This window comes from Amia ocellicauda, chromosome 12 (genome assembly GCF_036373705.1).
Source record: "Amia ocellicauda isolate fAmiCal2 chromosome 12, fAmiCal2.hap1, whole genome shotgun sequence".
Classification (NCBI taxonomy): domain Eukaryota; kingdom Metazoa; phylum Chordata; class Actinopteri; order Amiiformes; family Amiidae; genus Amia; species Amia ocellicauda.
In genome coordinates, this window is record NC_089861.1 from 207597 (window position 1) to 219872 (window position 12276).

The 12276-nt window shown below is 44.6% G+C and overlaps 1 protein-coding gene across 3 annotated transcripts; it reads left to right on the plus strand.

Moving 5' to 3' along the window:
* The first annotated feature begins 365 nt into the window (after positions 1–365).
* On the plus strand, positions 366–12032 carry LOC136764162 (GTPase IMAP family member 4). Of its 3 annotated transcripts, XM_066717978.1 has the most exons (5): positions 366–743; positions 1712–1956; positions 3488–3800; positions 10623–11387; positions 11805–12032. In XM_066717978.1, exons 3-5 carry the CDS (start codon positions 3767–3769, stop codon positions 11840–11842), a joined length of 837 nt encoding a protein of 278 aa, XP_066574075.1. In that variant the 5' UTR covers positions 366–743; positions 1712–1956; positions 3488–3766; the 3' UTR covers positions 11843–12032. The 3 variants fall into 3 exon arrangements, with proteins under 3 accessions (XP_066574075.1, XP_066574076.1, XP_066574078.1); XM_066717979.1 differs by lacking the exon at positions 1712–1956; XM_066717981.1 differs by lacking the exons at positions 366–743; positions 1712–1956 and adding an exon at positions 752–1516.
* Positions 12033–12276: the final 244 nt, after the last annotated feature.

The window sequence follows — 12276 nt, forward strand, 5'->3', positions numbered from 1 at the left end:
CCAAGAAGGGGGGGAGCTCGTAACAGCAAACATAAAACAACAGAGCGTCTGCTCTCCCTGCAGCTCGCTCAGCAATACAGAGCAGCTGTGGACAATGTACAATAATGTGGAAGTATGTGTGAAATATGGGCGCTATTTATTCAATACTTGTGTTCTTGACTTGTTGTCCCCAGCAGGCGGACATGGACCCGCGGATTTCTAAATGTTTAATTGTATTTTTTTTTGCACCTGTATTCGTAACCTTAGCACGGCAGCTACTGTTTGTTAGTTACTGTCTTACTAACTAACTAGCCTTATCACCTGTCAGTCATTAAGTGCTGCCCTGTCTGACACACTGGAGTCTGAGAGGGACTGAGTAATGCCCCTGAAACCCTGAGACTGTGGACTCTGTCCTGTGCTGAGCCCTGTGTGTTACACAGCACTGTGTGTGTGTCTCGTCTGCTGCTCACTCTGAGCCACATTATACCGACACCCAGAGACCCAGAGAGAGAGGGCCGAGCCGGGCTGTGATCGGGTCAGTCCTCTGTGTCTGATGTGTCAATATGAGCTGAGATCCAGGGGCCAGAGTCACTCAGAGGACTGTGGAGCTCAGCTGCAGAGGGAGACTCAGTGTCTGTGCAGGAGAGACGGCCATGATGTGAGAGAGAGGCTGGAGGGACACAGGGGACACAGCGGGACCTCTCTGCTCTATCAGACCAACCACAGGGCAGGAGGAGTGGAGCAAACTGAGACGCCTGTACAAGGTCAGGGCTGAGGGGTGTGTGGATTATACAGTGTGTTATTCAGGGTGTGTGTGGTTTACACAGTGTGTTTTACAGGGTGTGTGTTGTTTATACAGTGTGTTATAGAGTGTGTTGTGCCGTGTGAGGTGTGTGTGGTTTATACAGTGTGTTATACAGGGTGTGTGTGGTTCATGCAGTGTGTTATAGTGTGTGTTGTGCAGTGTGAGGTGTGTGTGGTCTATACAGTATGTTATATGAGTCCAGGTGGAGAGAGCAGTCTAATCCTCTTGCTGACTAGAGCAGCAGGTTCACTCGGGTCTTTCTTAGCTGTCGTGTTGCTGGTTTGGAGTGTTTTGTCAGAGAAACACATTTTAGAAAACCTCTCTCTCGCTGTGAAGCTGAGGCTCATAAGGCTCTTATTGTCCAGTCCAGTCCCTCTGGATCAGCACTGCACTCATGCGTACTGGTATGAGTGCAGGACTCTCTGTGACTGGTCACACACACACACAGACTGGGTTTCTGAGACGTCACTCTGCTGCTGGGCTGCTGGGACTACACTGTCAGCTGACCTGGAGCCGTGTCTCTGTACTGGGACAGACTGGGACACTGGTCTCTGGACTCTGGACCTGTTTTATTGCTCTTCACACAGTTAGTGTCCTTATGACTCAGAGAGATAGGGGACTGGGACAGACATGCGGCTGTGGACTGATGAAGACATCTGACACAGCTGGTCAGTATTGTTCAGGTCTGAGGCGTGTGACGCAGTTTGGGAGAGTGTGATGCTGTTTGTGCAGGTGAGTGTATAAGGCATGTCTGCTCACCTGTATTTCACTCACTGCTTTATTCAGCCCTGAATGACACGGGGACTCTGGACTCTGGACTCAACAACTCCTGTGTCTTAATCTCCTTGGTGTGTTTTATTGCTCTCTATCAATATAACATGATATTCAGACAGAACAGACAGCAAATGAGTTTCACTTTCTCCACAGGCCTGACTTGCTGAGACAGTGGGGCAGGAACCTCCGCAATAAGGTTGTTCTGGGAATATTGAACAGCGCCACAGGACAGGAGCCATGGTCACATGACCGTATTGCAGAGAGGCAGATTTACACCTTTCTGTGTATTTATTGTACAAACTGTCCCAACCAATAACATACAGGCAGCCAGTTTAACTCATGATGATGTGCTATTACACTGAATGGATAAATCAAGGGAGTCCATGCCATTAGTCCAGGTATGTATTTGGGATGTAATGTGCTTTCAATCAATGCAGTGCATCAGCAGGTTAAAGGCAAACAGAAAGATGTGATTGTTCTGGCTGCATTGCTTTTAAATAATGTTTACAAGAATTCACAAGAATTAGACTTCAGGTGTCCACAGTCAGAGCTGAGGAGAGACAGAGAGGTGACCATGAACACAGACCGCAGGAGGGCTTCTGTACAGCAGGCTGCAGACTGGGCCTCTTCTGGCTTCAGGCAGGACCAGGAGGGAGGAGGAGGAGCAGAAACCCCATCTCCTCTTCCTCTCCCTGGATCAGGACAGCGGGATTCACTCAGAGCGGCTGTGAGAGAAGTGAGGTCTGCAGGTCACTGTGCAGCGCAGAGATCCAGTGTGACTCTGTCTGGTATAAAAGTGCTCTGATTGCCATTATGTTTGAACAGACGCACCCAGGTCCTGCTAAACGATCGTGTCCAATCAGAAAGACTCATATTGGACTGTCCAGGGACATGCTCTACACACTGATATCTGTGGTACAATGGACTGTGTGCCTCCAAGTGTGTGAACACACACGCAGACACAATATACTGATATAGACACACGCAGACACAATATACTGATATAGACACACACACACATACAGACACAATATACTGATATAGACACACACAGTGATTACACTATGTAACACACATTTTGTTCCTGGGTAGTAAGTGTTATTTCCTAATTGCTTATGCCTCAAAAGTATAGAAAATGGCTGTTATTCCCAACAAACTTTGCTTTTGTGACCAGGACAGTGATATTTTGAAATGTACCTATTTCCAATGAGAGAACGGACAAATTTGTGTCTTTTCGTTCACATAAAGTCAGAAAAAAAAACCATATGAATCCAAATTAACATGTATTTATACTAAAGTAATACAAAAATGACTACAAAAGATTTAGAAATGAGTAGTTTACGAGATTAGTAATAATATAATCATAAATCTCAAAAAAATACTCACTTCTAAATATTTTGTTAAAGTCAAAGTTTGTGGGAATAATAGCCATTTTCTATACTTTTGAGGCATAGGCAATTAGGAAATAACACTTCCCAGGAACAAAAAAAATAAAATTGTTACACGGTGTTATTCATATTTCAGGTCAGACAGTTGCGCAAAAGTCGCCCTGGATAAGAGCGTCTGCTAATAAATAAATAATAATAATAATAATAATAATAATAATAATAATAATCTGACAGGACTGAGCTGGACTGGGGAGTGTTCTTCACTGGCAACTATTGTGTCATACTGGTACCATAGATATCAGTGTATAGAGCTTTCCCAATATCCTATAAAATAAAGATTTGTGTTGCCAAGGATTACAAAGAGGTTGAGTGTGATATGGCCACTAATGAAACACCTGAGATTAGCATCTCTCTTTACTGGAGCAGGAGCTCAAACAAATGCCTCCTAAACTGGGGCTCTTTATCCCTGGGGTCCTCAGAGACAGGCCAGGCCGTATGTCCAACACTGTCCCCCAGTAACCAGCTGTGCTCTTGTTCACAGAGACGCTGGACTTGCGGACAGAGAGCAGCAGCAGCTGGCCTGAACATCTGGAGGAGCCACTGAAATGCCTGGATCTGAACCCTGAGCTCGTCTGGTTTCTACAGGGACTCATTACTGAGCCTCTGGACACCTGGAGCCCCTTTGCAACAGAGGGGCCAGATAAGGACTGTGTGTGTGACCAGTGACCTCTGGAGGGAGAGAGGATTCTCTGTGAGAGAGAAAGAGAAGGAGAGTAACTTTTCAACTCTTCAACAGCTGATCTAAGACTGAGAGAGTGAGATGGCAAGCGGCGGTGGTTCCTCCTCCCTTGGTGGTGAGTCGCTGCTCTGTGTTTCTTTCCTCTGTGTCCCTCAGGAGAGACTGTCCCTCTGTCCTCCCGTCCCCAAGTTAAAGTGTCCGCTGAGTCCCACTGAGAGAGTTATTAGAGGGACTGAGATACAGCTGATGGGCAAATGTCTGACTGGAGTGACTGTAGAGAATACACTAGCAACACACCAGCAACACAATACACACACACACACACTACACATACACACACACAAACACACCACACTACACACACACACACACACACACACACAACACACTACACACACACACGCACACACACACACACACACTATACACACACACACTACAACACACAGCAGAGGGAGGGAGAAGGGGAAGAGCAGGAGAGAGAGAAGGTTATAGGCTCAAATTAACAATAATTAACACATTAAAAATAAAATATATTGTAAACAACAAACATTTAATTGAAAACGTAACAACATTTTCGAGTAAAAGTGAATTAAAAAAAAAAAAAAAAAAAAAGCAAAATGTATAGAATTGTCAACAAAAAGACATGAAAGCAGAAAATGCTGAAGGGAGAGCACTGAGTCCTGAGGTGTAGGATACAATAGTTGCAGCTGTAGGATACAATAGTACAGGTGTAGGATACAATAGTTGCAGGTGTAGGATACAATAGTTGCAGCTGTAGGATACAATAGTACAGGTGTAGGATACAATAGTACAGATGTAGGATACAATAGTACAGGCGTAGGATACAATAGTACAGGCGTAGGATACAACAGTACAGGTGTAGGAAGCAATAGTACAGGTGTAGGATACAATAGTTGCAGGTGTAGGATACAATAGTACAGGCGAAGGATACAATAGTTACAGGTGTAGGATACAACAGTACAGGTGTAGGAAGCAATAGTACAGGCGTAGGATACAATAGTTGCAGGTGTAGGATACAACAGTACAGGTGTAGGATACAATAGTTACAGGTGTAGGATACAATAGTATCCTTGATCACTTAGTTATTAATGGACACCAAACGAGCACGATGGGTCGAATGGGCTCCTCTCGTTTGTAAACTTTCTCATGTTCCTTTCATGTTCTTCTAAACAGAATGAATGATATCAAAACAAAACAAAAAAACTTGAAAGCAAATAATTTTAAAGCGAGAGCAAAACTCATTGATTGAATCCTATTCACTCACACTGGAGTCAGTGGCTGTGTTTATGATACACATACTTCGCTGAGTCTGACTCTGAAACAAACCTGTCCAAGTTAGCCGCTGTAGGATACAATAGTTCCCAGCCCACTTTCTGCTTCCGTCTCTTAGATTTCTGTGCAATGCTGCGCATGCGTATTCTTAAACACGAAAACTTGGATGAGCAAAATTAATTTCCCAGCAGCAACTGTGTATTGACCTCAAAACTCCGGGAATGCTTTGGAATACTGGAAGGAAACGAGACTTACATTTTAAAGTAGAATAATTATTTCCCGGCAGTAAAGTGGATGCTGATTATTAGATATGATACTATTAGTATTTGTAAAGCGAATATAATTTTTTGTTAGATTAGAAACTTTTTAATATTGTTATATAATTACTATATTATATCTAATGATTCCCAAGTATGTTAGGAAAGTTTCATGGAATGTGTACAGCCAATCATTTCCCTAACAAAGAGTTTGTGTGAGCACTAAGACAGGTGTCTGCCTGTGTGGCTCATAGGTCTTCATTGTCTCAGCTTCCTCCTATTGAAGTCCAATCTACATTGGTATGTGTTACCGAAGCCAGATTGAACTGATCAATAGTTTATCTCTTACCTACTCAGTGTATTTAGAGATTTTGTTTTATTACTGTTGGGACATCAAACTCTTTGTAAAGGAAATGACCGGCAAAGTTAAATTACAGCATTATAATTTCCCAAAGCACTTGTTATTGCTTTATCCCATTTCTAAGAAACCTTCACTGAGTAAATGCTGTTTCCTCAGATTCCCGTTTCTCTTTCTCTCTGTCTCTGTCTCTCTATAGCCCCATTCACACTGAAATGCCGGCAACGTTTGCCTGCTTTTTTCCTGTTGCTCCCCATTCACACTGGCTTTGAATGGCGGAAAATTGCAAGGATGTATTCACACAGAAAACAGAGATTGCCGGCAATGATCCATTCACACAGACCTTGCCGGCAAATTGCTGGCAATGGTTTCAGTGTCAACGGGGTTTATCTCTTTCTCTGTGACCACAGCGCCACTCTTATTTGGCCAGCCAGCTCTGCCCGTGTCGGCCAGTCTCTGTGGCCAGGCTGTGGTCACTGAACCGGTACTTGGTCAGGATTTGCCTTTGTCTTAAATCTTTTACCTCGGTTAGGTATGTTGCCAGGATATATTTTCTGTTTAGGACCCGATAGCACTGCATTGTGTTTTGTGTGTTGGTTTCTTTATGTCAATGTTCCAGACAGGAGTGTGTCATGTGCTCTGTGATGTGCTTGGCTCTGATTGATAGTGTTTGTGCAGTGCTGTCCTGAAGCTGACTGATGTCCGTGTGGCTCCATGTGGCTTCAGCACTAGTTGGCCAAGGGGACTATTTTGTGAGCCGAGCTCTTGGCTTTGAAGGGCCTTGTAGTGGTATGAATCTGGGTCACTGTGTTTTAAGTGAACCCAGTATTTCCAGATCATTAATATAGATTAGAAAAAGCACAGGCCCTAGTACTGATCCTTGTGGAACTCCACTAACAACCTCACTCCAGTTAGAAGTGACTCCTCTAATCGACACCCTCTGTTTCCTAGACAGCAACCAGTTCATAATCCATCTACTTACATTACCCTGAATGCCTACAGCTTCCAATTTGAGGATCAGTCTTTGGTGTGGAACCTTATCAAAAGCTTTTTGGAAATCTAAGTATATCATATCATATGCTTTCACGTGATCTACAGCTGCAGTTGCATGTTCAAAAAATTATATACCCATGTTGACTATCTCCAAGAATATGGGTTTCATTAAGATGCTCCTCTATTTTCTATCTAATAATTTTTTCCAACATTTTACAGATGATGCAGGTGAGACTGATTGGTCTGTAATTTCCTGGCATCCCCTGTTCTAATTGTTATTTGGAATATTTGAGTTAGCAGCCTATAAATAATGTCCCTCATTTCTTTAAGTACTGTTGGAAATATCCCATCTGGCCCAGGTGATTTGTTTGTTTTTAATTCTGCTAGTCCCTTTAGTACCTCCTCCTCATTTATCCTGATCTCTCTTAGGGTTTGACTGGACTGATTGTTAACCTGTGGCATGTTATCTGTCTTTTATTTTGTAAAAACCTCTGTGAAACTCATTTAGAACATTTGCCACATCTTGTTCGTTTTCCAAGATACCTCAATTTTTGCCCTTTATCTGTTTCACTTCCTCCTATATTGACCTCTTGCTGTTGTAATATTGAAAAAAGCTCTGCATTAGTTTTAGCTCCTAGGAGTCTATGTGGACTCCTCACTCTCTCCATCCAAACAATGTGGGGAAGCAATAAAAAAGGCAAACAGAATGTTAGGGTATATTGTCAAAAGTGTAGAATTTAAAACAAGGGCAGTGATGTTCAGACTGTACAATGCACTAGTTAGACCTCATCTGGATACTGTGTACAGTTCTGGGCACCACACTTCAAGAAGGATATCGCTGCTTTAGAGGCAGTTCAGAGGAGAGCAGCCAGACTTATTCCAGGTCTGAAGGGAAAGTCCTACTCGGAGAGACTGAGTGAACTGAACCTTTTCACCCTGGAACAGAGGAGACTACGTGGGGACTTGATTCAATTCTTCAAAATCATGAAAGGCATCGACCACATCAAACCAGAGGAGCTTTTCCAGATCAGCAGGGACACACGCACCCGGGGACACAAATGGAAATTGGGCTTCAAGGCATTCAAGACAGAAAACAGGAGACACTTCTTCACACAGAGAGGCGTCACAATCTGGAATAAACTACCCAGCGATGTGGTAGAAGCTGAAAGTTTGGGAACATTTAAAAATAGTCTGGATAGGATCCTTGGATCACTTAGATATTAATATTAACACCAAACGAGCACGATCGGTCGAATGGCCTCCTCTCGTTTGTAAACTTTCTTATGTTCTTAAGAGCTATGTTTCTTTCTATTTCCCTCTTTGCTTTCCTGATCCCTTTCTTAAGATCTCTTTGCAGCTCAACATATTCTATGTATTTTGTTTAATCTCTGTCCCTTTTGTATGCGCTACACAACATTTTCATTCTCTGGATGTTTTTTTGCATACTTCTATTAAAACATTTTGGCCAGTGTTTGTTGGTACTCAATTTGCAAAGTTTTGGTACAAATTTCTCCTAAGCCTCAAGTAGTATATTCTTAAAATATACCCATCCATTTTCAACTGACGCTGTATCCAATGTGCTCCAGTCTACCTCTTCTAAGTGCTGCCTCATACCTTCAAAGTTTGCTTTTCTAAAATTGTTTTAGACTTGGTCCTTGTTTTTTGAAAGAATGCCTCAAAGCTAACCATATTGTGATCACAGTTTGCCATTGGTTCTCTAACTACTGTCCCCCTGACTCTATCTTGGTCATTTGAGAAGATCAAGTCAATACATGCTCTCTCCCTGGTTGGTTCCCTGACAAATTGAGTTAGAAAGCAGTCATTTACCATCTCAACCATTTCTATTTCTACTTCTGTAGTCCCCACTGGGCTTTCCCAGACTATGTTTGGGAAATTGAAATCCCCCATTATAACAGCCACATCCTTGCTACATGCAGTCCTGATTACACTGTACAATGCAGCATCTTTCTGAATATCTGAGTTGGGTGGTCTGTAACTCACTCCTACCACTGATCCTCCAGATCCGTTATTCAAACGTTTGACCACAAAGATTCTGTTCCATTACTGGGATCTAATTTCAGTTCTTCTGCCTCAATGTCATTTTTCACATATAATGCTACCCCACCCCCTCTTCGATTTTGCCTGTCTCTCATAAACTGTGTGTATCCTTCCAACTTGTATTCATCCCCAACATTTTCTGTAAGCCATGTTTCTGTCACTCCTACAACATCATAGTCACCCACCAACACTGTGGCTTCAAGGTCTAACATCTTCTTCCTTATACTCCTGGCATTGAGGTACAAACATTTCAGGACTTTCCTACTAGCAGTTTCCCTTGGTTTTCTTTTCTTAGAGGAACATCTCCCATTGTCAGAGCTCCCTGCCCCCCTGGTTCCTAGTTTAAATGATTCTCAATTACTCTGCACATACGCTCTCCCAATGCATTAGCCCCCCTTCTGTTTAGATGTAGACCGTCCGGTTTGTACAGGTCCCATCTATCCCAGAAGAAAGACCAATGCTCCATAAACCTAAACCCCTCTTCCCTACACCAAGCTTTCAACCACATGTTAAACTTTCTAATCTCTGCCTGTCTCCCTGGCCTGGCACGTGGTACTGGAAGTATTTCAGAGAAAACTACCGTGGAGGTTCTGCTCTTTAGTTTCTTTCCTAACTCTTTAAATTTGTCTTGCACAACCTCTGCCCTTCCTTTTCCTATGTCATTGGTTACAATGTGGACCATGACCAGTGGATTCCCCTGGCTTTGGCCAGTAGTCCGTCTACTAGTTTAGGGAGATCTGCAACCTGAGCACCAGGCTGGCAAGATACCATGCTGGTCTCCTCGTCACTAGAACACACTGTGTGATCTACACCTCTAAGAATTGAGTCTCCTACTATAACTACCTCCCTCTTCTGTGGTGCTCTGGTGCTCAACTGCCCCCCCATCACCCTCTGAGCTATCAATGTCCAACTCGGTGTCCAGCAGTTGGAACCTGTTGGGCAATTCAAGCTCTTGTGGTGTCTCTAGGGGTTGTGCACGCCCTTTTCTGCGGTTACGACCTACTGTAACCCAGCAGTTCTCTACACTGTCCTGCTCTAAGGTCTCCAATCTCCTAGGTTTTGGCGTGCACACCATCTCTCTCATGGGCTGATTGACCAATTCTTCTATATCCCTAATACAGCGCAGATCGGCAAGCTGAGCCTCAAGATCACAAACCTTGATCTCTAGGATTTCAACCTGCCGACAACGTTCACAAATGAAGCCTTCTTGGATTAGTTAATCCAGGAAGGCAATAATTTTGCAAACCTGACACTGTAGTGGCCACATGCTTCTCAATGTTCGTTTTTTCTTTTGTTTGTTTTTTGTTTTTCCCTAAGTCTCTTGGTTTCCGTTTCCCTAGTCAACTGCTTTACTTTTAGTGACCGAGAAACAGCACAGCTCTGTCTCAACAGCTGCTTTAAGTAGCTTATGTCTACCTACCCCCAATTCACACCCAACTGGCCCCACCTGGCTCCTCCTGCAACAGAATTCCTGCTAGTCCTAGACAGAAACTCCCTTCTACAACCTGTTTACTTTCACCAACTCAGCAGCTGAACTGAACTGACTTTTAGGCAAACTACAGACAATGCTAACTTCAATTAAGGCAAACTTAAAACCAAATGAGGAATGCTAAGACTGGTCTGAAACTAGTCAAACAACAAGATGGCTGCCTCTCACCTGTACTGTCCTGTGTCTCTCTGTGGCAACTTGTAAATACTTCTGTTTACCTCTTGGTCTCAACAGCTGCTTTAAGTAGCTTTTGTTTACAATTCTTTACATTTTGCTTTCAATTGTTTTATTTTTTATCTCAACATCCATTTATTCACAGAAAAAAGAATGAAGGAGAGGTATAGAGAGCGCAGCATCAGTAAGAGAAGAAGGGAGAGGAGGAGAGAGAGGGGAGACAGGGAGGGAACGAGTGTGGGAGATGGAGGGATGGAGGGAGAGGCAGTGGGACTGAAGAGGGATATAAACTGTGTTTTTTCTCTCTGACAGGGGGGAGACAGAATGCTTCCCCTGAGACACAGCGTCTCTCAGAGCTGAGGATTGTGCTGCTGGGGAAGAGATGGGCTGAGAAGAGTTCATCAGGAAACACTATCCTGGGCAGAGAGGCGTTTAACACTGAGAGATGGACTGAGCAGAGTGAGAAGAGCCAGGGTGAAGTGGCCGGGAGGCAGGTCACAGTGGTCGACACACCAGGCTGGTTGAGTGATTCTGTACAGGCGACTCCAGAGTGTGTTAAACAGGAGATTGTGCGCAGTGTGTCTCTGTGCCCCCCGGGACCCCACGCTCTCCTCCTGGCCATTCCTGTGGGGAGTTACTCATTCATAGAGAGACAGAGGAGAACAGCACAGGAACATCTGGAGCTCCTCAGTGAGAGAGTCTGGAGACACACTATAGTGCTGTTCACTGGGGGGGACAGACTGAGAGACACAACCATTGAGCAGCACATTGAGAGAGGAGGGGAGGAGCTCCAGTGGCTTGTGGAGAAATGTGGGAACAGGTATCATGTCCTCAACAACAGGGACAGGGGCGACGGCACTCAGGTCACAGAGCTGCTGGACAAGATAGAGGAGATGGTGGTAGGACTGAGTGTATTTCAATACAGGAGGGAGACAGGAGGACTGCAGGAGAAGGGAGGGAAGAGGAGTGAGGAGAGAGGAGGAGAGAAACAGAGGGATGAAGAGGAGGAGAAGACAGAGAGAGAGGAAGCCACACTGCCAGTCAGGAGGAGACACAGTAAAGAACGTCCACCCGGCAGTAAGTCAGTGTGATCAGGTTAACAGGAGACAGACCACACACCTCTGTCACTCCACAGCACTGAGGCCTCTTACTGACTGTGTCACTACAGCACACGGACACACAGCTCCACTACACCCCTGACTGGGTCACTACAGCACACTGACACACTGCTCTACTACACCCCTGACTGTGTCACAACAGTACACTGACACACAGCTCCACTACACCCCTGACTGTGTCACTACAGCACACTGACACACAGCTCCACTACACCCCTGACTGTGTCACTACAGCACACTGACACACAGCTCCACTACACCCCTGACTGTGTCACTACAGCACACTGACACACAGCTCTACTACACCCCTGACTGTGTCACAACAGCACACTGACACACAGCTCCAATACACCCCTGACCATCTCTCTCTCTGCAGTGTCTGGAGCAGAGCACCCTGCCCTGGAGGAGCCCTGAGCCCCAGTGTGCTCTGTACAGCCATGGGGACTGACAGCTGTGCTGAAGGGGCTGTAGACCAGTGCCCACTTGTGGAGAATATGGTGAAGGATGACTCATCTGACCAGATTACTTTTCTCCACACCAAATTAGCACGATGGCCTCCTCTCGATTGGACACTTTCGTTTCTAATTAAACACACTATCCGTGACACAGCCCTACTATAATAACTCTCTGTGTCGTTCTCCACAGACTGTTCCTGCTGACACAGTCTGATCACGTCCTGCATTGACATTCTCAGTCACCTGGGAAAGAGCTGCTCTTCTGTTTGTGCTTACATAGCGCAGTAATGCACGAGCATCAGGTATTCGAATGAGCGCTTTGACCACAATGTCCAACCCTCTTTACTGGTGTCTTTCCCATAGATCTCAATGCAGATGTAACTGTATTCACTG